The following is a 21,915-nucleotide window of genomic DNA, read 5'->3' on the forward strand; positions in this document are numbered from 1 at the left end:
CTTATTTATAAATTTTTGTATAACACCAATCATACAGAAAAAACATTAGGGAACTGAGGCATCTAGGTGGCTTGGGTGACTGAGTGTCTGCCTACAGCTCAGGTCACGATCTCAGGGTCTTGGGATAGAGACCCGCACTGGGCTCCCTGATTAGCAGGGAGTCTGCCCCTCCCCCTACTCGTGCTTTCTCTATCTCAAGTAAAAAATAAAATCCTAAAAAAAAAAAAAAAAATGGGGAACTGCCTATATAAGAAAGCTAAGTTATGGTCTTAAACACAATCTTCTCATGTTTCCACCTTCATCTGCAAGCAATACAAATTACCCACTCTCACAGTGAGTAATGCAAAAACTAGCATTCTATATATGTCATTCTGTACCTTGCATTTTTTAAAATTATATCCTGCCAATCTCTCCATAGTCAAGATAGTTAGAAACTCCTTTCATCTCCCCACCTTAGCTGCAGTTTCCACTGCGTATTTATTCAACCAATCCCCTGTGATAGGCACTTGAGGTATTTCTAATCTGTTACGACAAAGCCTCCTTTTGTACTTATGCAGGCATACCTGTCATGTATCTTTCTACAAGTGGGATTCTCAAGTCAAGGGTAAGTGCATTTGTGATTTGGGGAAACATTACCAAATGCCCCTCCATAAGGGGCTGTATCATTCTGCACTGCTACCAGCAATGTATGAGAATGCTTATCTCCTCCTAACATTACCAGCAAAATATAGTGTCAAATATCAGATAGGTATGAACTGGTACCTAAGTATAGTTTCACTGTGAATTTCTCTTATTATGAATGAGACTGAACACCTTTTTACTTATTTGAAGGTCATTTTAATTTCCTTTTTCATACATGTCTTTTGTTCATTTTTCTATTGGGTTGTTCATCTTCTTCCTAGAAGCTCTTTCCATGTTAAAGAGATTAGCTCTCTGTCTTTAATAGGCATTACCAATATTTTCCCCTCCAATTTGTCAACCCAGGCTAAATATACAAAATACATTTTAACCACTTAATAAATAACTGATTTCCTATTATGTATAGCGCCAAAAATCATAGGGGTTACCATTTACTTGGGAAAACAAAACATTTAATTGCAAAAAGGAAATAAATATAGAAGTCTAAAAATACAGTAATACACCAAAGCAACTACTTTCTTGTTAGTACACAACAAGAACCATATTATTTAAATTCAAGAGTCTTAATCACAATGGTAAAGGACTACAGAAAACATAAACAGACATTTAAAGAAAAAACTCAAAGGAAAAGTATTTTAAGAAAACAGGTCTGAAACTAAAGTTACTTTTAAGTAGACAGGTCTAAAAACAATAACCTTATCTCTTGGCTTTTTTGGAAAATCAGTACTGCCAGTGGGCATTTTACAAACGTTTTTGTAAGGTATGTGATTCATAAGTCCAAGCTGGTTAGGCTGAGAAAGATCTTCCAGAATGAGTTTTTCAGGTCTTAAGAGATTAGAAGCGTAATCAGAATTTTCACTTGGACTAACACTAGAGAAAAAAGAAAAATCCATTTTAGTTCCTAATTTAAGTATTCACTCCAAATTTTTATACATTAAATAAGAAAACAGAAAGAAAAGCACCTGAAGTTGTGCTGGAAATCACATTCAGTTATGAACTTAAGGCAATGTCTCAACTAAAATTCTTAATAAATTGTAATGAGTTTTAACAAACAATCTGTGTAGTTTAGAGACTCTATGCTAGAATTACTTAAGGTTCAAAAAGTAGTCATAATAATAAAAGATTAATTAAGCCCAAAACATATATTTTATACTCTGAGCCCTAATACAGTAAAGGTGTTTACTTAATGTATAAAACTTCTCTAACACTTGTTTTCTTTCCTAAACCAAAAATTACATTAAAAATTATAGATTATTTCCTATTCTATTAAAACACAATATATAATAATGAACTTAATACATTTTACATTCATAAATTAAAGTCATATTCTGAAGTGCATATGTGATTTTACTTACGTACCTGGATAACTCTTCCCCTAAACTCTGTAAACTCCATTCTGTTATCTTCAGTTCATGTCTTAAGGAAGCAACATTTGCAAGCAAACTTTCTTCTTCATTGTCTTTATTACAGTACTCTGATGAACTAGATTCCATTTCTTAAAAAAAGAAGTGTATTTCTTGTACCTTGCCAGAAAGAATCTGTGGTGTCAAAATACTCTCACATTAATAGAATTTAACTCATTATTTTTCTATTTATCTCAAATGTTGTGCAATCTTTCATGGTAATTTAAAACAAAACAAAAACCCAGTAACAATGAATTTCTCTGCAGTGTAAAGCCAAGGAAATAGAAAGTTCAATAGTTCCCCTTTCCTAAGCACATTTAATCTTTCTAACAATAGTGCACATTAAACATTGTTATTCCATGTTAAAGTTAAAACAAACTAAAAATAAGGTAAATTAAGTAATTTGATTAAGGTCACATAAACTGTAAATGGTGGAAACAAGATCTGAACCTAAGTTATCAGGATCCAAAGACCTTTTAATTATATCACACTGTAATTTCTAACTCTTAGATCAATTTCAAGATGAGCTGTTTGAACCTATAAAATCAAGTTACAATCTCTGGAAATCTGACAAAATTGGTATCATTATAGTCACTCATATTTTCTTAATGGCAATTTATTACCAAATAAAGGTTATCTCCTTCTCCCATTCACAATGGTTATAAAATTTAAAAAACACACACATTCATAGAGATTAAAATCACATTTGGCAAGTTAACTCAGAAATACATGAAGAAAAGTTTTTCTTTCTTCAACTAGTGAGTATCTCTAGAGTTGTGAAATTCTCTACTAAATAACCTTTATCCATAAAAATCGTGATAAAAGGCCACATTTTATTATTAACAATTAACACATACAATCATTATGTATTAAAATACATATTAATATAATAAAAACTAAGGCTTTAAAATCTCTACTACTGTAGATCTTTCTGCATCTTAAAATTACATTCATCTTTCAGATCCCATTTACCTTTGTCATTGTAGCACCTCTCTTTCATCGCCCTTCTAGAATTCTGACCACATCTCAAGCTCCAAAAGGTTAGGAGTCTTATGTATTATATTGAGGACCGTAAGGCACTTACAGAAGGTCAGTATGTTCAGTGAATAAAGATTGCTGAACTGCCCTTCCCTCCCTTCACCCAGCTAAAATAGAATAGCAAATTTATTCCCCACACAAAATTTCTCAGATGTAAGAAGGAAGATTAAAAAGAAAACCCTCACCTTTTTGGAAGAAACGGTGGCAAGAACTTAAATGAGATGCTATCTAAGAGCAGAGAAAATGTTTCTTTTTTCCCCTTTCGTTTGCACAAATTTGCTTCTGCCTAGGTGAGAAGACTCTCCCATACAAAAGTCAGTGGATCAGGACCCCATACTGCTTTGTCTTTTCAACATCATCTATAGGGTGGTGAAGGAAAAAAGGGTAGTACAGACAACTTGGATAAATTCCAAAATGTCATTCGATATTAAGTTTCAACTAAATCAGGTTTTACATCCAACATCTTCTATGTATCTTAATGTAACAATTCCCTAACACTTCTTAAATACCAATGAATACATTTGCTTTTAATTTTTTTTCCTGCTGAGCCATTTACTTTCAAATGAAGACCTTTCTTCCCTTCAACTTATAGTAGGTTATAAAAGCCTATTTTCACTGCCTTTACATACGTGGAAAAGGGTATCGTGCTACCTACAGGCCCTGACCAGATCCTCTACTGGTCCTAATAACGCGTCGGTAGCTCTACGCTCACACACACCTGTCAGCACTGAAAAACAGGTGATTTTTATAAACCTTGTACGTAAAGGATGGGCTGTAGTCGAAAAAAGATTCCTCATTTGGGAAGGGGGTTATAGATTTATAGCGTATGGTCCTGTTACCAAGAACTCTCAATTTGACAGCACTGATCCTACGTTCATCTGAAAGAAGCGGAGTAAAACAGGACATCTTCCTCCGATTTCTCATGTAAAATAAAAGCCTGCAGAGCAGCGTCCGCAGCAAGGGTGAAGACGCGAAGCGCGTCCGAGGGTGCTGGGAGGGAAAGGAACAAAACTCCCCCAGGTAGGCCTGTTTTCACCCTCCAAGCAGTCACTCACCACCCAAGTCGTAGTTGGGAGGTAGACCCACCTGACAACAGCGCGCGCCGCGCTCTCGTCCGCGTTCGGAAGCCTCGTACCCTCTCCCGAGCTCGGGGCGTGGAAGCATCAAACACTCCACGCGGGAAACGAGGGAACACCGCTGCGCCGAGTTCGAACGGCCGCGGGAGCCGTTGGGGACGCACCTCCCCGGCCGCAGCCCCGCCCCCCGCGCAGGCTCTGCGGGTGGCGACGCAAAGGGGTGGGGCCTGTCGGGGCTCTGCTAGTGCGTCCAAGCCCGCTCGCCCGGAACTACATTTCCCACAATTACCCCAAAGACTCCCATTGGTGTGGGGGAAGCCAGGGGAACCTGCCGCCCGCGTGTGAGGCGGAGCGCGCTCACGCCGGGCCTGAGGGGGCCGACACCGAGAAGGGTGCGGAAAAGGACTGCTGGCCCCGCCCCTCGGTCCCTACCCTTCGGAGGCCGGCGTTTCCCGCTCTGAGGGATTTTGTGCTGCCGCCGCGGCCGCCACCTGGGGTTTCTTCAGGCGCGGGGTTTCCCTGCCAACCACAAGGAGTCCAGGGAGGAAAAGCGGAGCCTAGGTGCCAATAACCCATACCTCCCGCGTCTCTTCAGCCCGAGATCGCCCCGGCAGGGATGGGCGACAAGATCTGGCTACCCTGCCCAGTGCTCCTCCTGGCCACTCTCTTCTCAGTGCTGCTGCCGGGGGCGGCCGGCTTCACGCCCTCCTTAGACAGCGACTTCACGTTTACCCTTCCGGCCGGCCAGAAGGAGTGTTTCTACCAGCCCATGCCCCTGAAGGCCTCGCTGGAGATTGAGTACCAAGTAAGTGCGGAGGGTGAGCCAGCCTCCTTCCTTTATCCCAGCTACACCGCGTCTTCGCCTCTCACCCGCTTGGAAACTTCTTGTGGAGTCCCGGGGGTGGTGAAGAGGCAAGGGCCGCCCGGGTAGCCGGCCCGCTCCGCGCAGGCGCGCGAGGCTTGGCTCTCCTGGGGCCGGGGACCCAGAAGTTAGGCGGGACCTGGAATTGACTACCCGTCCTCTCCCCTTTCCTCCAGTCGGAAAGAGGCCAGCGGTGGTGATCTTGGTGGTGTTCCCTTTTGTTTCATAATTCGCCCATCGCCTTGCTAACCGGCACATGCTCCGGTATTGGGAATTTCGCAATTCAGGACTGATAACACGTTCTCCTTCATCATTGGAGGAGATGATGACACTTGGTTTGCTATCCCCACCACGCTCACCCAATTACGGCATTATAAATCTTCCCTATCATTGCTTCATTTAAGGATTTTTGAATTGTGAATTTGTGATTATCACTAAATCCGATTTTGGAATATTTTGAAAGGAGCTCTTGATGTATTTAATGGGGTGCCCTCCCTTCTCAGTTACATATTTTTAAATCAAGCAATATTTAATTGTATATTAAAACTATGACTTTTAATTCATCATTGTAAGCATTTCCCCCTTCCCCCATATCATTGTTTTCTTTTTAGTGTCTTCATAATATTACGTAGGGATTTGCCTTAATTTATGAAGTTATTGTGATAGTGGGTTATTTCTTAGAAGAAATCTTGCTAGTTCCACACAGCTAATTTTGATGTTTCTGGGTAGCACTAAGAAAAAAACAAACAAAACAGGATGCATTGGTGTGGTTCCCCTTTTAATTTTTTCACAGATTACTTAATTTATAATAAGTTTTTTTTAGGTTGATGCAAAGAATTTTTTCAACAATTACTGTCGTGTATAGAGTTAAGTAAGTTATGTAGAATTTTCATCGGAAGGAAACTTAGAATTAAATTATTTATAGATATTTAAGGAAAGCAATAGCGCAGTATCTGAAGTCAGATAGTAGGCAAAATTGGGCCTAGAACGCAACATTTATTGATTTCCAGTGTAGTTCAAAAGTTCATTTACCATGTGCCAGTAATTGGCAGGTGGGAGGCCAGGATGGGAGGAGTGTGGATAAGATGACGAACTATTACACGGACAAAAAAAAAGCATCCGTTTTTTTAAGGATCTAATTATTTAAGGGATACTGTGCTAATAAACAGCTAATTTCAATAAAGTATCGTTAAGTGCTCTTAGAGGACAGCCACTTCTCTGGTGTTTCAGAAAAGGATTCCTGGAGAAAATAAATTTGAATCCTGAAAGATGCTTAAGTGAGACAAGAATGCAAGGAAAGAGGGGCATTTCAGGAAAAGGAATAAAACATGAATAGTTACAAAAATGCATAATGTGTTTTGTTGGTGGGCAATATGTGGACACTAGAAGTGTCCTAAAAACTGACCTAAAAACTGTAAAGTCTAAGGTGAGAGTAGAAATAAAATAGACTGGAGAGGTCAGGAGGCTGGATCATGGATCATGAATCTTAGCCTCTTGTGCCATGCTGAGTGGCTTTGCCCTTGTTCTGTACAAGGGCCATTGAAGATATAAGCAGCATGGTAACAGAAATGTTTTCCAGATACATCACTGGGTACAATGTGGAAAAAGAGGGCAAAATTAGAGGCAAGGAAACCCAACTGGGGGTTAGTGAAATAATCCATGTAAGAAACAATTTTTATTATTTGAAAATTCCTTAATATTTATCCAGGTGTTAGTATTAGGGATGAATTGTATATGAACTACTGACCTCTTAGGATTATAAGACCTGTAGAGTTAAAATGCTTGGGTTGAAATCCTAACTCTGTCACTTACTACCTATGTAATTGGAACAAGTTACTTAACCTCTTGCTTGTAGAATAGAGATAATAGTAATTACCTCATAGAGTTGATTTGAAAAAATGAGTTAGTAAGTGTTCATAGACCATCCCTGACACTAGTAAATAGGCAGTGAATGTTGATTTTAATACATTTATGTTTCTGGAATTATACAGCTGGCTTGGTTTAACTTTATTATTATACAGCTGGCTTGGTTTAACTTTATGCATCTTTAGTCACTCTTAAAGGGACTGATATCCCGAAGTAATCCCCCTAAACAACTTAATTGTTTTGATTGAAGAAAGAAGTAAAATGATTTAATGTCTGTAGTCCTAGACAAGGTTGAGGGGTACGTAGGGTAAGAGATAATCTTCAACTTTTTGTTTGCATTTTCCAACTGCATGATTAATTTTACAACAACAAGCTATTGCTTTTTTGTCTTCGTTTTTAAAATGTCAGGGAACAGACATTCCAGACATTGCCCTTGGGTTACTGTGACATATTGAAAATTTTTAACATTTGTTACTTTTCAGCTTTAGGACACTTTTAGAATAATTGACAAGCCCAACATTTTATTAAGTTCTTGAAAATTTTAAATGTCAATACATAAATCTTATGAATAAACTAGATCATTCAGTTAACTTTTTAAAAATCATTCCTAAGTGCTTACTTTGTTGGAGCACTATGCTAAGTGCTGCAGATGTAATGGTGAGTAAAAATATAGTCCATGTTCTCATACAATCTAGTATGGAAGAAGACAGTAATCAGACTTTACAAATAAATGTAAAATTATAACTCTAATAAGTGCTATGAAGGTAGGTTATGAGAAGGTTTAAGAGGAGGACTTAATTGCATCTGGGAATTGAGAGAAGACATTCCAGAAGTAGAGTTCAGATCTGTAGAAAAATCAGTCTTATTAGGCACAAGGGGGTAATTTAAATTGGCATTGATGAAGAAGACAGAAGAAAGCCTTTGAGGAACTGAAAGACTGTTACAATAACAGTACAGACTAGAGAGAGTGGCACTCATCATCTTCTAGTGAAATTATGGGGAAGTTTAGTTTCAGATTATGGTGTTTTTTAAATAAATATTTTTATGTTTTAAAACTGTGTTTTATAGGGACACCTGGGTGGCTCAGTCAGTTAAGTGTCTGCCTTCAGCTCAGGTCATGATCCCAGGGTCCTGAGATCGAGTCCCGTGTCGGGTTCCCAGCTCAGCGGAGAGCCTGCTTCTCCTTCTTTCTCTGCCCCTCCACCTGTTTGTGTTTTGTTTCTCTTTCTCAAATAAATAAATAAAATCTTTTTTAAAAATTGTGTTTTATATATTTTTAAGTTATCTTCTGTGTTCTTACTGTTTTTAACAATTTCATTAAGCCTGACAGCCACTACCAGTAGTATCTTTTAAACCCTGTTTTACTGAAATCTTTTAGTTTTGTTAGATCTTTTTTTTTTTTTTAAGATTTTATTTATTTGACAGAGAGAGACACAGAAAGAGAGGGAACACAAGCAGGGGGAGTGCGAGAGGGAGAAGCAGGCTCTGCTGAGCAGGGAGCCCAATGTGGGGCTCAATCCCAGGACCCTGGGATCATGACCTGAGTTGAAGGCAGAGGCTTAACGACTGATCCACCCAGGCGCCCTTTTGTTAGATCTCTTATATTCTGATGTAATATGTATCTTTTTTTGTTTTTTTTTTTTTTTAGAAGATACCTTTGAGTAATTCTTTTAAAATGCTTTGAGTCCTTGGATAAACTTTTTGCTTTCACTTTAATAAATATAATTTTCTTTTACTTGGGATCATTGAAGGCATGGCTGTATTGTTTTTTGCATCTAGTATTATATGTAAGAATTCTGATGCCAATCCCAGTTCTTGTTTTGCAGTTCTCTACTACTTATCACTGGAAGTTTCTAGGTTGTTCTTTTTAAATCCTTTGGGAAAGTCAGTAGGATTTTATCTTTCACATCTATTAGCACCTTCCAGTCTAAAGATATTTATCTTTTGAAGTAAGAATTTTTGTTCTCTTATTTGATGATTTCCTCCCTTCATTTCTCTTGAGTCTCTTCTTTGAAATGCTTGTTGGATATCTGAAATCTTTACCTCGGTCCTTCACAAAGGGTTTTACCATTTTTCTCATACTTTTCACCTGTACTTTTTTACCTTGTTCTGAGAATTCCATGGTTCCTTCCAGTTCTCTGATTTTGAGTCTCTCTCCATATTCATTCTGCTGTCATTACATTTGTTAAGGCTTTATTTTGGCAACAGCGTTTTTTATCTTATTTGTTTCATACAGTAACCTCATTTTTATGGATTACATATTCTTAAATTTCTCTGAGGATATATATATGAAGAAACATTTGAATTCTGTTTATATTAACTATTTTTTCAGAATTTAATCCTTGCAGTAAAACCAGTAACATGAAAAAGAGGGCATTGATTTCAACAAATGTTTCTCTCTAGTCTGTTTCAGTGAGAATTTTGAGATTGATAACTATTGGTAGCTGGACATATCCTTTGCTCAGTGGACTATCTTCCAGAAATTCCTTACTCTTCATGTCTGTTAACAATCTTCCTAGATTTCCAGTGTTGTTATTTATATCATTATGTATTTTCTTCATTTTATTGGGATTTGAAGATGAAAGAGAATTATATATTTAACTAGCTATTTGAAACTACTTCTGTTGATAAGTAAGTAGAGCACAAGAACAGGTAATTTTTTTTATATCATTCCATTGGAGGGAGACAAACCATAAGAGACTCTCAATTTCAGGAAACAGACTGAGGGTTGCTGGAGGGGAGTAGGATGGGAGGGATGGGGTGGCTGGGTGATGGACATTGGGGAGGGTATGTGCTATGGTGAGTGCTGTGAGTTGTGTAAGACTGATGATTCACAGACCTGTATCCCTGAAGCAAATAATACATTATATGTTTAAAAAAAAAAAAAACACCAAGAAAAAGAAAATGGAGTGTTAAATAGGAAAAAGAGTAGTTATCAGAAAAAAACTGCTGAGTTCAAATTTTGACCTTGCCTTCATTGACTGTATCTACCTTGAGAAAAGTGTTTCTGTCTGCCTCTTTTTTTTCCCCGTTTTTTTTCTGTTGTTTGGTTCTTTTGTTTTACTGAGAACAGTAATAAGACCTATCTCTTAGAGTTGTTGTGAGGAAATTAACCCAGATAAAGCACTTAAAACAGTGTGTGGCATACCCTGTAATTGTTAGCTATTATCATCATTTTGGGATTCTAAAGGAACAGACTCTGTTCACTGACCAGTAAGCATATAGCCTACTTGAAATATTCAGTTCATATTGGGGGAATAATAAGTGAATGCACTGAAGAAGTCAACTGGAGTCAGATCTTGGAAGTTTTGAGTTCTGGGTTAAGAAATAGCTAATTATTATTTTATTGAAGAGGAAACAAACTCAGGAAAGTTACATAGCATGCTCTAAATTGCCTAAGTAAAAAGGTTTACCATTTGAACTCCCTTCTGTGTTTCCTTCCACTCTACAGGGCTTCTCAATCAAGGCACCATTTTAGGAAGATTATTACAGTAATATTTATAAGGCCTAAAGTTAGGTGATGGCAACAGAATTGGTAAGAAAGCTCCAAAATTAATGGAATTGCATTGGATGATCTTTGTGCTCCTTTCTAGGCCTTACATTCATTGTTGACTTTCTTTACCTAAGTTTAGAAAGAAAATCTTTTCATGTAAAAAAAAAAATCTTTCATCATGTGATTTACTTTATATATTTTTTATTTTCAGAATTTTTAATGTGTTCTTTTCTTTTGTGCTTTTCTACAGGTTTTAGATGGAGCAGGATTAGATATTGACTTCCATCTTGCCTCTCCAGAAGGAAGAACCTTAGTTTTTGAACAAAGAAAATCAGATGGAGTTCACACGTAAGTGATCTCTTGAGTTCCTTGGGCTAAGTAATGCCAGTGGGCTATCTGCAAGGCAGGGAAATTTAGCACTTTAAATCCAAACATCAGTATTAAATGATTCCATATGAACATTTTAAACAGTCCTAGATAGTGGTCTATCATAAACTAAAATGTCTTTCATTGACTTTTTTCTCCTTTTTCAGGCATTTTGTATTGATCCCCAATTTTTTCGTTGCTTTGATTAAATAACATGAATAGGCACTAGGTATTACATTCAGTCTGTTGGGGCATTTTAAGCCTGTCTTTCTGACTAGCACAACCTTTCCATTTTAAATTACTATTCCAGGTATGTATCCTATAGTTGAGCTGCTGGCTATAGCATCTTTGCCCACTATTTCCTTTCTTAAAAAAACAAGTATAGTACATCTTTGTGTGTATGTTTTATGTATGTATGCATGTAAAAGTTGGGATTTTTCTCACTCAAACCTCATTCTTTATAGAGAATTAGAAGATGTGATAGTAAAAGGTATGACCATAGGAAACCAGAAAGAAAGAAAATAACTTGTTGTAAGTTTAGAATTTGACAAAGGGCTATATATGCCCTCTTAATCTCTCACTTCTCTTTTTTGTATCTCAGTGGTGTGTTTCCCTGTTCATTCTATCATTGTACTGTAGCACTTTGTTTACTTATTGCATTAAAACTAAACTGTGAGTTTACAGGAAGAAGAAAAGCAAATACAATCTAAAATTTGCCATAAACTAGGCTTTGCATTTTATATGCCTCAAATTAATCATTCCAATCCACTATGAGAGATTATTTGATTCCTCAATTCCCATTTTACAGACAAGGAGTCTCAGAGAAGTTAAGTAAGTCTGAAGGGATACACATTTGTTAAGAGGAGGAAGCAGGATGGATCAGAATTTTTGCTTTCTACCATACGATGCTTAGAACATCTCTGGCACATAGCACTGTGTAAGTACTAGCTATTATAGTTACTGGTCTTTGTTAACCAGCATACTTGGCATGTAATTGATAGTAAATACTAAACACATGTATGAATGAATGAGGAGGAAAATATCCCAACTATGATACTCTTTTCAGAGTGCTTTATTTAATTTTTAAATTTTTAAAGGTTTTTCTATTTAAAACATTTTTAAATTTCTTATCTTTTATCTTGTATAAATTATTAATAAGTAAAATAGAGAAATAGATTTAAAAAGTCAGTTTCGATTGATATATTTGGAACTTTGCTTTCTCTTTGATAGTTATATGAACAGAAACTAAAAATGTAGCTCATCTTTAAATTTCAGAATCTAGAAAATCTATAGAATTTGTCATTTTTTCCTCCAATTTTCTCTTTTCCTTTAGAGATAAATTAAGATTAACTGTTAGCGGGAAAAGGTACCTTATTACTTTCCTGCATAGAATTACCTCTCATTAAACCAGTGGGGGATAAAAGAATTAGTTTATGAGTAAATGTTAACATTAACATTTATTGAGTTCTTTCAATGTGCCAAGCTACTGTTCTAAGCACTTTATATTTATTTTTTTATTCTCTCCGCAGTCCTATGAGGTACATGATTTATCATGTTATCAATAAAGAAATTGAGGCATAGAGCCCTAAAGTAGGTTAATGAAAGTTACACAGCTAGTGAACAGCAGAGCCAGGATTTAAAACCAGCCTGTCCAACTCACTCTTAATCACTACACCCAATTTACAAATCTACTTTCTAAAAAATCAGATTTAAATAAAATTTTATCGGGGCACCTGGGTGGCTCAGTGGGTTAAAGCTTCTGCCTTTGGCTCAGGTCATGATCCCAGGGTCCTGGGATCGAGCCCCACATCGGGCTCTCTGCTCAGCAGGGAGCTGCTTCCCTTCCTCTCCCTCTGCCTGCCTCTCTGCCTACTTGTGATCTCTGTCTTTCAAATAAATAAATAAAATCTTCAAAATAAATAAATAAATAAAATTTTATCTTTAGCTATATTAACTTTTTAAAGGCCAGTTATAAAGAATCTGTTATGGCACTGAAAATTTTTTTTTTTAAATCCTTAAAACAAATATTGTCTTTTCAGAAGGCAGGGTTAGTAAAAATGTCTCCAAACAGAACTATAAACAGCTTAAGTAATACCTATTGGCTGGCACTTCCAGGAATGAGAAGTCTGTTTGTGTGTTTGTGTGTTTATATTTTTCTAGACAACTGAATTAACATTACTATAACTCTTAACCAGAATTTATCTGTTCTGGACTACTGCTTCTACTTGAAGGGAAAATTAACTGTGCTGTTTTTATTTGGATAAAATTTTGTATCATTTATAGTATTAAAGTTCCTTCCTACTAAAAGCAGTCAACACAGATTTAGAAAGAGATTAGTATAGGAATGACTGTGAAGTAGAAAGACATCTGGTTTTTTTCCCATACACATGCTGAAGTTCATCCATGTGTCAGTGCTTCTCAAACTTTCTTTTTTACTCTTCTCCCCATGCAACCTTTCTAGACTTTTCTGTCTCATAACCTGGCCATGAAATTTTTTTTTTTAAAGTAGCATCCATCATTCTTTTTTTTTTTTTTAAGATTTTATTTATTTATTTGACAGTCAGAAATCACAAGTAGGCAGAGAAGCAGGCAGAGAGAGAGAGAGGAGGAAGCAGGCTCCCTGCTGAGCAGAGAGCCCGACATGGGGCTCCATCCCAAGACCCTGGGATCATGACCTGAGCCGAAAGCAGAGGCTTTAACCCACTGAGCCACCCAGGCGCCCCTGGCCATGAAATTTTAAAACCAGTTTTTGTACTGTTTGTTTATCTGTACTTTACATGTAAAAAGAGTAAGTACAAAGCTTCTCCTTTTTATCCAGTGCAGGGTTAAGAATGGCTAAATAAAGTTCAGTTAAATAAAATTAAACAAAATTGAGTTAAATTTAAAAGTGATTAAAATTGAACTTTACACAATAGTCGTAACATTTTTTTTCCTTTTAAAATTGTTCCCCACTGTATCCGCCAGTATATTCTTCAGGCTTCTTCCAAAGGTTAAATACATCCTCAAGACAAAGGTTTGTCATGACTGAGGAGATTGCAAGGAATGCAGACAGGCTCTGAACAGTACTATAGAAAAGAAAGATCAATTAACATGAGAGTCAGAAAACCAAGCTTCGTCTATGCCTATGACAGGCTGTGTGATCATAGGCAAGTATTTTAATTTATGTGAACCTTATTTTACTTACCTTGAAAAGGTCAGTTATGCCTACTTGCAAATATGATGGTAAGGATTAAAAGAACTAAAATAGTGTATAAATTATAAAGGGGTATATAAGTATTGGCTATTTTTTATTTATAGTATATATGTTAAGATCCAGTCAAATTGCTGAGTACTTCTCTCTTATGCTTAAACTAAATAAGTTGGATATAGGGGTAGAAAAGAAGTGGAGATTGAGTTAAAGAATCAGATGTTATAGGCCAATTATTATAAATGTGAAGCTAATGAGACCAAGGTACAAGTTTAACTTAGATGTGAGTGGCATTTATTCTGAAAGCTAATACCACTGAGAGTAGATCTCCGATTGTTGGCCACTGATCCTTAATCTTTGTGAACCTATGTTATAAAGATGTTCTTAATCTGTGGGAGGCCTGGAAGAAAGCATTTAGAACAATCCATCACTTTTGAAAACAAAAGTCAGTTTAAAAACAATGAATACTGTTACGCTGAAAATAAATAAAAAATTTAATTAAAAAAAAAAGAAAGAAAGTAATCTCAGTTAAAGGGGAGGTTTGTGGTCATATTTGCATATGAATTGAACTCATGATAAGTTACTCCTAATATATAAATACTAAAGATCATTGTGAGGTATCATGTATCTATGTTTTTAATCCTATCCTTTCCCAAAAATTAGGTCAAGATCTTTTACCAAAATTAGGTCAAGATCTTTTACCATAACTTCCTGAGTAAATGCCAAGCACATCTAAGTTGCAACCATATATATAAAATAAATATATATTTCCATATATATTTCCAGGTTGCATCTTTCCCAAGAAATTTTAAATTATCTTTCAATACTAAGGAAGTCCTTTTATCAGCAAACTATCCAATTACTATAAACTATGTTATTTCTTACCTATAGTAGTTTTTCCTTTGATCCCAAATAGGACGTACAGATAACTGAACTATACTGTGAACTGTACTTTTTTTAATACAGGGTAGAGACTGAAGATGGTGACTACATGTTCTGCTTTGATAATACATTCAGCACCATTTCTGAGAAGGTGATTTTCTTTGAATTAATCCTGGATAATATGGGAGAACAGGAGCAAGAGCAAGAGGACTGGAAGAAATATATTACTGGCACAGACATGTTGGACATGAAACTGGAAGACATCCTGGTCAGTATGGTCTTTTAATAAATAAAAATTATCCAGAGGTCTGTGTGATAGGCACTGAAATAAGCATTTTTCTCTGCATTATCTCATGTAATCTTTACTTAACTCTATGAGGATTACTTATCGTCATCTTTCCGAAGAGGAAATTGTGGTTTAGGGGAGATTAAGTAACGTTTGTCACATAACTAGAGAGGGGTGAACTAGAATTTGAACAGACTCTTCTTAACTATAAACTCCCTTAGTGTTCACAAACAGAAGAATGTAATGATCTATAGCATACTTGCACAGAGAAAAAAGTTGAGCAATTTGTAAACTCTTAAGGTGTTATAGGCATTTTTCCCACAGCATAATTTTTATAACATGAAATTTCTTATTAATTGATTAATTTGGGAACACTGTTTATATCACTCAGACCAGACCTAGCAGTTATCAGAAACTAGGACTACATTCAAGAGTAAAACCTTTTAGAATATGGCTTCTTTGTTTGAATTGCTCTACCATTTACATGCATAATGAAATGTGCATGTATAAGAATCTACTTGTTAATATTACTGGTGATAGGGGGAAAGGTCACTACCCTTCAGCCACAGGTAGATATAATCAAATGATAGAATTTACTGAGTGATATTTGTAAATAGTGTATATAGATGTATTGTAGAAATTCCTGCAAGAGAAGTAACATGGTCATTGCAAATTAAAACTGTGTAAACTCTAATAGTCTTATAACCTGGATTTTTAAAAATAACTTATATTCTGATCACTTGAGGTTTTTTAGGAAAGCAGCTGTCAAACAGCAGAAGAGACATACTTGTATGTAGATCAGTTAGCTTAAGAAGTCAGAAAATTAGCCAGTCATGTATGTGTGATTGCTTAGTGACTGAGCCCTCAGAGCCTTGGTTTCCTCACCTGCAAAATGGGGATAGAGTTGTGAGGATGAAATAAGAAATGATGTGTGTCTAAGTGCTTTTAAACAGTGTATCGCATAATAAATGTTAGTTTTCTTACCTTTTCCACTGGTGTTACTATGAATGCAAACTGAAAGGATTAAGTTTGATAGGTATAAATTTTTACAACAATAGTTTTTTATCTCAACATAATTTCCCATGTATATATCTTTTAAATTTCAGTCATATTAACTTACTCTTCCATTTTAAATTTATTTTGCCAACAAAACTAAAATACTAGTACTTATAAATCTTATTAGTACTTCACTGGATTCTCAAGAGATTTAATTCATTCCCATGGTTAAACAAAATGACAAGTTCAGACTCAAATATGGCTTAAATACTAATAGGTCTTTTTTTGTTGTTGTTGTTGTTAAAGAAAGATGTCTTTCAGGAGCTTTATTTCCCAAAAATTTGTATCGTAACAGCAAACTTTGATAAATAATTTTGTATTTGGTTATCCTTGCTATAATATTGAAAAGAACTATGCATGATCTTTTTATTTGGGGATCTGAATTCCTTATTTTTCTAGAAAATATTTATATTACTAGGTAATTTGCTTTACAGAAATGCCCAAATGATAAATATTACACTTTGTAGTTTTGTAGGTTTAGCAGAAAGTCTGAAATTTTGAGTATAGTTTTTGCTTAAATAAGGATTTTAAGCAAGATGACTATCCAGGAAAATCTGTTTCTAGTATTTTCTTATTTTTCTCATAAGTACATTGACCCCTGCACAATGCGCAGTTGAACTGTGCAGGTCTACTTATGCACAGATTTTTTTCAGTAAATGTATATTCTCTTATGATTTTCTTAGTAACATTTTCATTTCACTAGCTTACTTTATTGTAGGAATACAGTATGTAATGTATATAATATATATAACAGGAAATGTGTCTTGATTGTTTACGTAAGGCTTCTGGTCAACAGTACGCTATTAGTAAAGGTTTTCAGGAATCAAAGTTTTATGTGGATTTTAACTCTGCAGGGCATTGGTCTCTCTAACCCCCATGTTCAAGGGTCAGCTGTACTTTGACATCATTTCAAATCTCAACTTAATTTTAACTTACATTCATAAAGCCCTTTTATAGTTTATAAATCACTTCCCTCACCAGAACACTACTATAAAAATAGGTTTTTCAGATGTGCAACTTAGAGTGCATTTTGATAAGCTTGTTTTACAAATGTAATCTTGGAACATTTTTGTATTAAAAAATAATACTTTTGGATTATAATATGTATATCAAAAATTGGAAGGTTTTCTAATTTCACTATTATTTTCTGAGATGAAAACATTGGGTATTTTGCTAGACGCTAAATTGGACAAGACTAACATTCGAAGAAACTACTATAAACACTGTGTATTATATAAAGATATCTAAAAGCTGGGGTTCTTTTTCTTTTTTTTTTAAACTAGTCTTTTTCTTATGGTTGTGAGGGCTAAGAAATAGTATATATAAAATTCCTGGCACTCTGCTACTGAAATATATTTTCACATTATTTATTTTCAATTTACCTTAGCTTTGCTCCTCTGTTAAGTATCTGTAAACAGTAATTTAAATATATCAGGAGAACTGTTACATAAACTTACAGATCTTTAGGTAAGCTAAGGTAGTACCTGTCCCTTAATTAAAATTGTTTGGATCTGGGGCGCCTGGGTGGCTCAGTGGGTTAAGCCGCTGCCTTCGGCTCAGGTCATGATCTCGGGGTCCTGGGATCGAGTCCCACATCGGGCTCTCTGCTCAGCAGGGAGCCTGCTTCCCTCTCTCTCTCTCTGCCTGCCTCTCTGTCTACTGTGATCTCTCTCTGTCAAATAAATAAATAAAATCTTTAAAAAAAAAAAAAAAAAAAAATTTATATAAAAAAAATTGTTTGGATCTAAAACTACTATGAGTGTCAGGGTACTGTGACTCACATGTTTAAATTAATTTAAAATTACTGAGCATTCCTTTATAGTAAAATTATTTTATTTATCTCCAGGAATCCATCAACAGTATCAAGGCCAGACTAAGCAAAAGTGGTCATATCCAGACTCTGCTTAGAGCATTTGAAGCTCGTGATCGAAACATACAAGAAAGCAACTTTGATAGAGTCAATTTCTGGTCTATGGTTAACTTAGTGGTAATGGTGGTAGTGTCAGCCATTCAAGTTTACATGCTAAAGAGTCTATTTGAAGATAAGAGGAAAAGTAGAACTTAAAACTTTAAACTAGAGTACTTAATACTGAAAAAAAAAAAAAAGATGGAGAAATGCAATACACTGTTATAATCAAGACCATTAATAGTCTTTTTAAAAAATGTTTTCAGGCATTACCACAAGTGTGAAATGAGTATAATTTTAAGGTGAAAGGAGTCTTCACTTTCATCTGTGCAAGTAATCTTATTGCTTCACTTGTACTTAAGTGTATAGCAGAAATATTTCACAGAGTGTAGGTATAATTGAATGAAGCCATATTAATCAGCTTTTCCTAAGTTTGAAAAAATTTTGCAAATGTCATAGGTGATTTAAATAAATGAACTTTGGGCTAAATGCAACACCAAACATTGTTTTTAAAAGATTGTCTTATCTAGAAGTTTCTTTGTACATGTGGCAATTACAAATTAGAAGTTTTCAGTATATTGAAGTTTCTTTGTAAATGTAGCGATTATAAATTAAATGTATAATTTTTCAGTATATTAAATTATAAATCATCTGAGAATTACCTAATCATGGATTGGATATATCTTTAGAAAACAAAAACTCAACTTTTCTTTTTATATATGTCTCTCTCCTATAATGTAAACAGAAGCATAGCTATGAAAAACCGATTTGTGAGATTTTTTTATAACCAAATACATTTGAATTTAAATATTAGCAAAAGTATTATATACTTAGCTTATATTCCCCAAAGGCCAGCATCTTGATAATTCTTAAAAATGCTCAGTCATCATGGAAATTGGAACAAATTTTCTCTTTGAAATGAAGTAGCTAAAGGCTGCTCAGTCTCCATAGGGACACATTTTGTCAAGTCCTTAACTAAGATCTAGAATTCTGAAATTAAATGTGAGGTAAAATAATTTTATTTTTATATTATATCATCTTAGCAGTGTTATGTTAGTTTTAACATGACTACTGACTTGGATAATACATTATTATCAACAGTTGTGAAGGAAATATTGCTTGAAATATCTTGAAATATCTAGGTCTTAAATATCTCTTTTTCTGAGTTCTCAAAAACAACAACAATCAAGAAGAATTTAGGTAAGCTTGAGAACATCTGATCAAAATTAACTTCACTTTATTCGAATCATTTTATATCATAAATTATTCAATATTTGTTTTTCTAATAAATCCTTACTACATATTTTTTTTAAAAAGTTCACTTAATCTAATCTGATTGATTAATCATAAAGACCCAATCCTAGTATCAATCATGAGACTAAATCCCAGATAACTGAAGAAACTATATTGGCTAGGGTTTTATTTTTCTGCAGTTGTTTTATTCTGTTTTGAATTGTCTTTTATAAGTATTCAGGTACATTTTATGAAACAAACTCTACTGTGAGGTTTAGCACTAGGTACATACAATTGTTATAACTTTCATTAAATGACCTTTCTGATCACTTTATTTATTGACATTCAAGTAAGGATTTGAAAGCCCACAGAATCCCAAATTTAAAGTCAGTATGTGAATAACTATGTAAATCTCTGCCATCCTTGCTTATTGCAATCTGTGGAGCATTACTCAAATACTAGTAATTTAGCTACATCATGAATTAAATAGAATTTTTAGGTTATACCCATTTGTAATATTAAGACAAATAGGCGTTAGAAACAATCAACTTAAAAATTTGAGTATAGAACCTCTCTGTACATTACTACTGCTGGAATTCTTAATAAGCAATGATCTTGAGAGAATGGTTTCAGTTATTAATTTACAGTCAGAGCGGTACAAAAGAGATTTATTTCCTTCCCTCCTTCTTACACCCTTGGGAGGACAAAAAGGTTAGCTATCCCTACTATGAAGCTTTTTAAAAATGAGGTAAATGCCATATATAATTGATTACCTTAACTGGCCAAGAAAATGTTTTAAGTGTCCAGGAGTAGTGCCTACAATACATGCAAAACAAGGGCCAACAATCACTTATGAAGAGACCTCTCCGTCCCCCCTTCTGTTAAACTTATAATGAGAAGCAACCTTGCCATACTATAATTAATAAAACAGTACAGATAGAAACTACTGCATCTTTTCTATAAAACTGTGATTAAGAATTCTACCTCTGGCTGGTTACTGTACTGTACTCTGATTCCTTGTCTAACAATGAATTTGTTAAATTATCTATGATGATTTGTGCCACTGATTTAAACCTATGAGTCAGTGTAATGTCTTATCTTATAATGGCCTTATCTGGAAACAAAGAATTTAGGATTATTGAGGACAATTTTATTTTTATAGGCACAAAATGAAGAGTGGGCTTAAGAAGGATGTTACTTGTATTAACCAAAAAAGTATAATTAGCAAAGAATTAAATATTTCTAAAGGCATATAGCTTATCTGCTTAATGGTTTTTTAAATGTCAATATTGAGTTTTGAAATTAAAATTAAGCAACTTACCACTTAATGTCTGATTTTGTCTTCAGTTTTTAGTTAAACTCTTAAAAATACAATATTTAAGGCCTAGAGTTTATTCTTATTTGCATTTGGGTCATTAATGATGTGTCGTTCTTTCATGTGAATGTCAAGGTTAGAAGGTAAGTGAATGTCAAGGTATAGAAGGTAATTAAGTGGTTGAAGTAGCATGGAAATAAATTATAAACTGAAATGTAATTTTATGTTAAGTATGTTTACTCTTCTTCAGTATTGTTATTATATCTTAAAATTACAAAAATTGAGTACCTATAATTGTAAGCCTCCCCAAATAATTCTTTACCTTAAACTTTTAAAAGATTCAGCATGTAATAACTTCATCTTAATACACAATCAACGTTTCTAAAATTGATTTATAGTTGTGAATAGCCATATTAAATGAGCAGTGAATACCGTTCTGAATAAAAATCACAAAGAAAATCTTATGAACCAGTTATTGTAAATGTTGTCTAATCCTTAAAACCTTCATTGATCTCATTTTAGCCATTTGTGGCTCTCCCCTACATTTGAAAACCCATAGTTCTCTGTACTTCTGTTTGTCATTCTACCTTGCACTGGAGTTCTGTTAACGTGTGTTTTAATCATCTGTTGCCCAAACATGCATTGTAACTATTAGATGCTCAAAATAAAGAAGCAGGAAAGAAAAAAAGGGGCAAAGGTCACTTCCAAAAGTTTGGAATACTGGCAAATCAAAATTCCTTTGAGCCTATTTCTTTGTCTATAGAAACATTTTTAGATAGCATTTTAAAACTTGGTCAAAATCACATTTAAGAGAGTCCAGTGCTTGGTGGAGGTTGATTATTGGTCATTTCCTTCATACCATCCAGACAACACACTCTTCCCCTATAAGCTGATAGAATTCCTTAGGCACCTTTCTGCTTCTGCACTCCCATCACTTCCAGGTGTCTGGGTTTCTGAAAGGTTTGTGTCATTAAAAACTAGAGCTATGTTACACTTAATTTCTCTCTTGTGAAATTCTCTCTTTTATCTGAAAGAAAATGGCAAGCAGGGAAAAATCTGGAGGTCTTCAGTGACCATAAGTCAACAGCAAAATGAACAGAGAATCAGTTATCCATCACTGAAATGAACTCCTTTCTATATAAAGAGACTTCTCCCCAGTCCTGGAAGTTTTTAAGTGGCGGTAATTATCAAATGTCAGATGGTTTATTTTTATATTGGATGTCAGGTGGGAGGAGGGACTAATAAGCCTAACCTTTCTACTCTTCAATTCTAAAAGGACTAGTAATGCTATTTGTAGGAGAAAGCTG

General features: G+C 34.9%; 2 protein-coding genes across 2 annotated transcripts in view; one reads left to right on the forward strand and one right to left on the reverse strand.

The window, feature by feature from the left end:
- CCDC18 (coiled-coil domain containing 18) overlaps nt 1-3,439 on the reverse strand; it is a 105,710-nt gene extending 102,271 nt beyond the window's left edge. The window contains exons 1-3 of the mRNA XM_080800905.1: nt 3,266-3,439; nt 1,999-2,177; nt 1,335-1,509 (exon numbers count right to left, since the gene is read on the reverse strand). Coding sequence (XP_080657031.1) covers nt 1,335-1,509; nt 1,999-2,132 — 309 coding nt within the window. The 5' untranslated portion in view covers nt 2,133-2,177; nt 3,266-3,439. The remainder of the gene's footprint in view (nt 1-1,334; nt 1,510-1,998; nt 2,178-3,265) is intronic.
- Nucleotides 3,440-4,499: 1,060 nt separating this feature from the next.
- TMED5 (transmembrane p24 trafficking protein 5) lies at nt 4,500-20,614 on the forward strand. Its single transcript, XM_080800906.1, has 4 exons — nt 4,500-4,961; nt 10,628-10,725; nt 14,897-15,080; nt 18,001-20,614. Exons 1-4 carry the CDS (start codon nt 4,773-4,775, stop codon nt 18,217-18,219), a joined length of 690 nt encoding a protein of 229 aa, XP_080657032.1. The 5' UTR covers nt 4,500-4,772; the 3' UTR covers nt 18,220-20,614.
- The last annotated feature ends 1,301 nt before the right edge of the window (nt 20,615-21,915 follow it).

The sequence above is a fragment of the Martes martes genome, assembly GCF_963455335.1.
Source record: "Martes martes genome assembly, chromosome: 4".
Lineage (NCBI taxonomy): Eukaryota > Metazoa > Chordata > Mammalia > Carnivora > Mustelidae > Martes > Martes martes.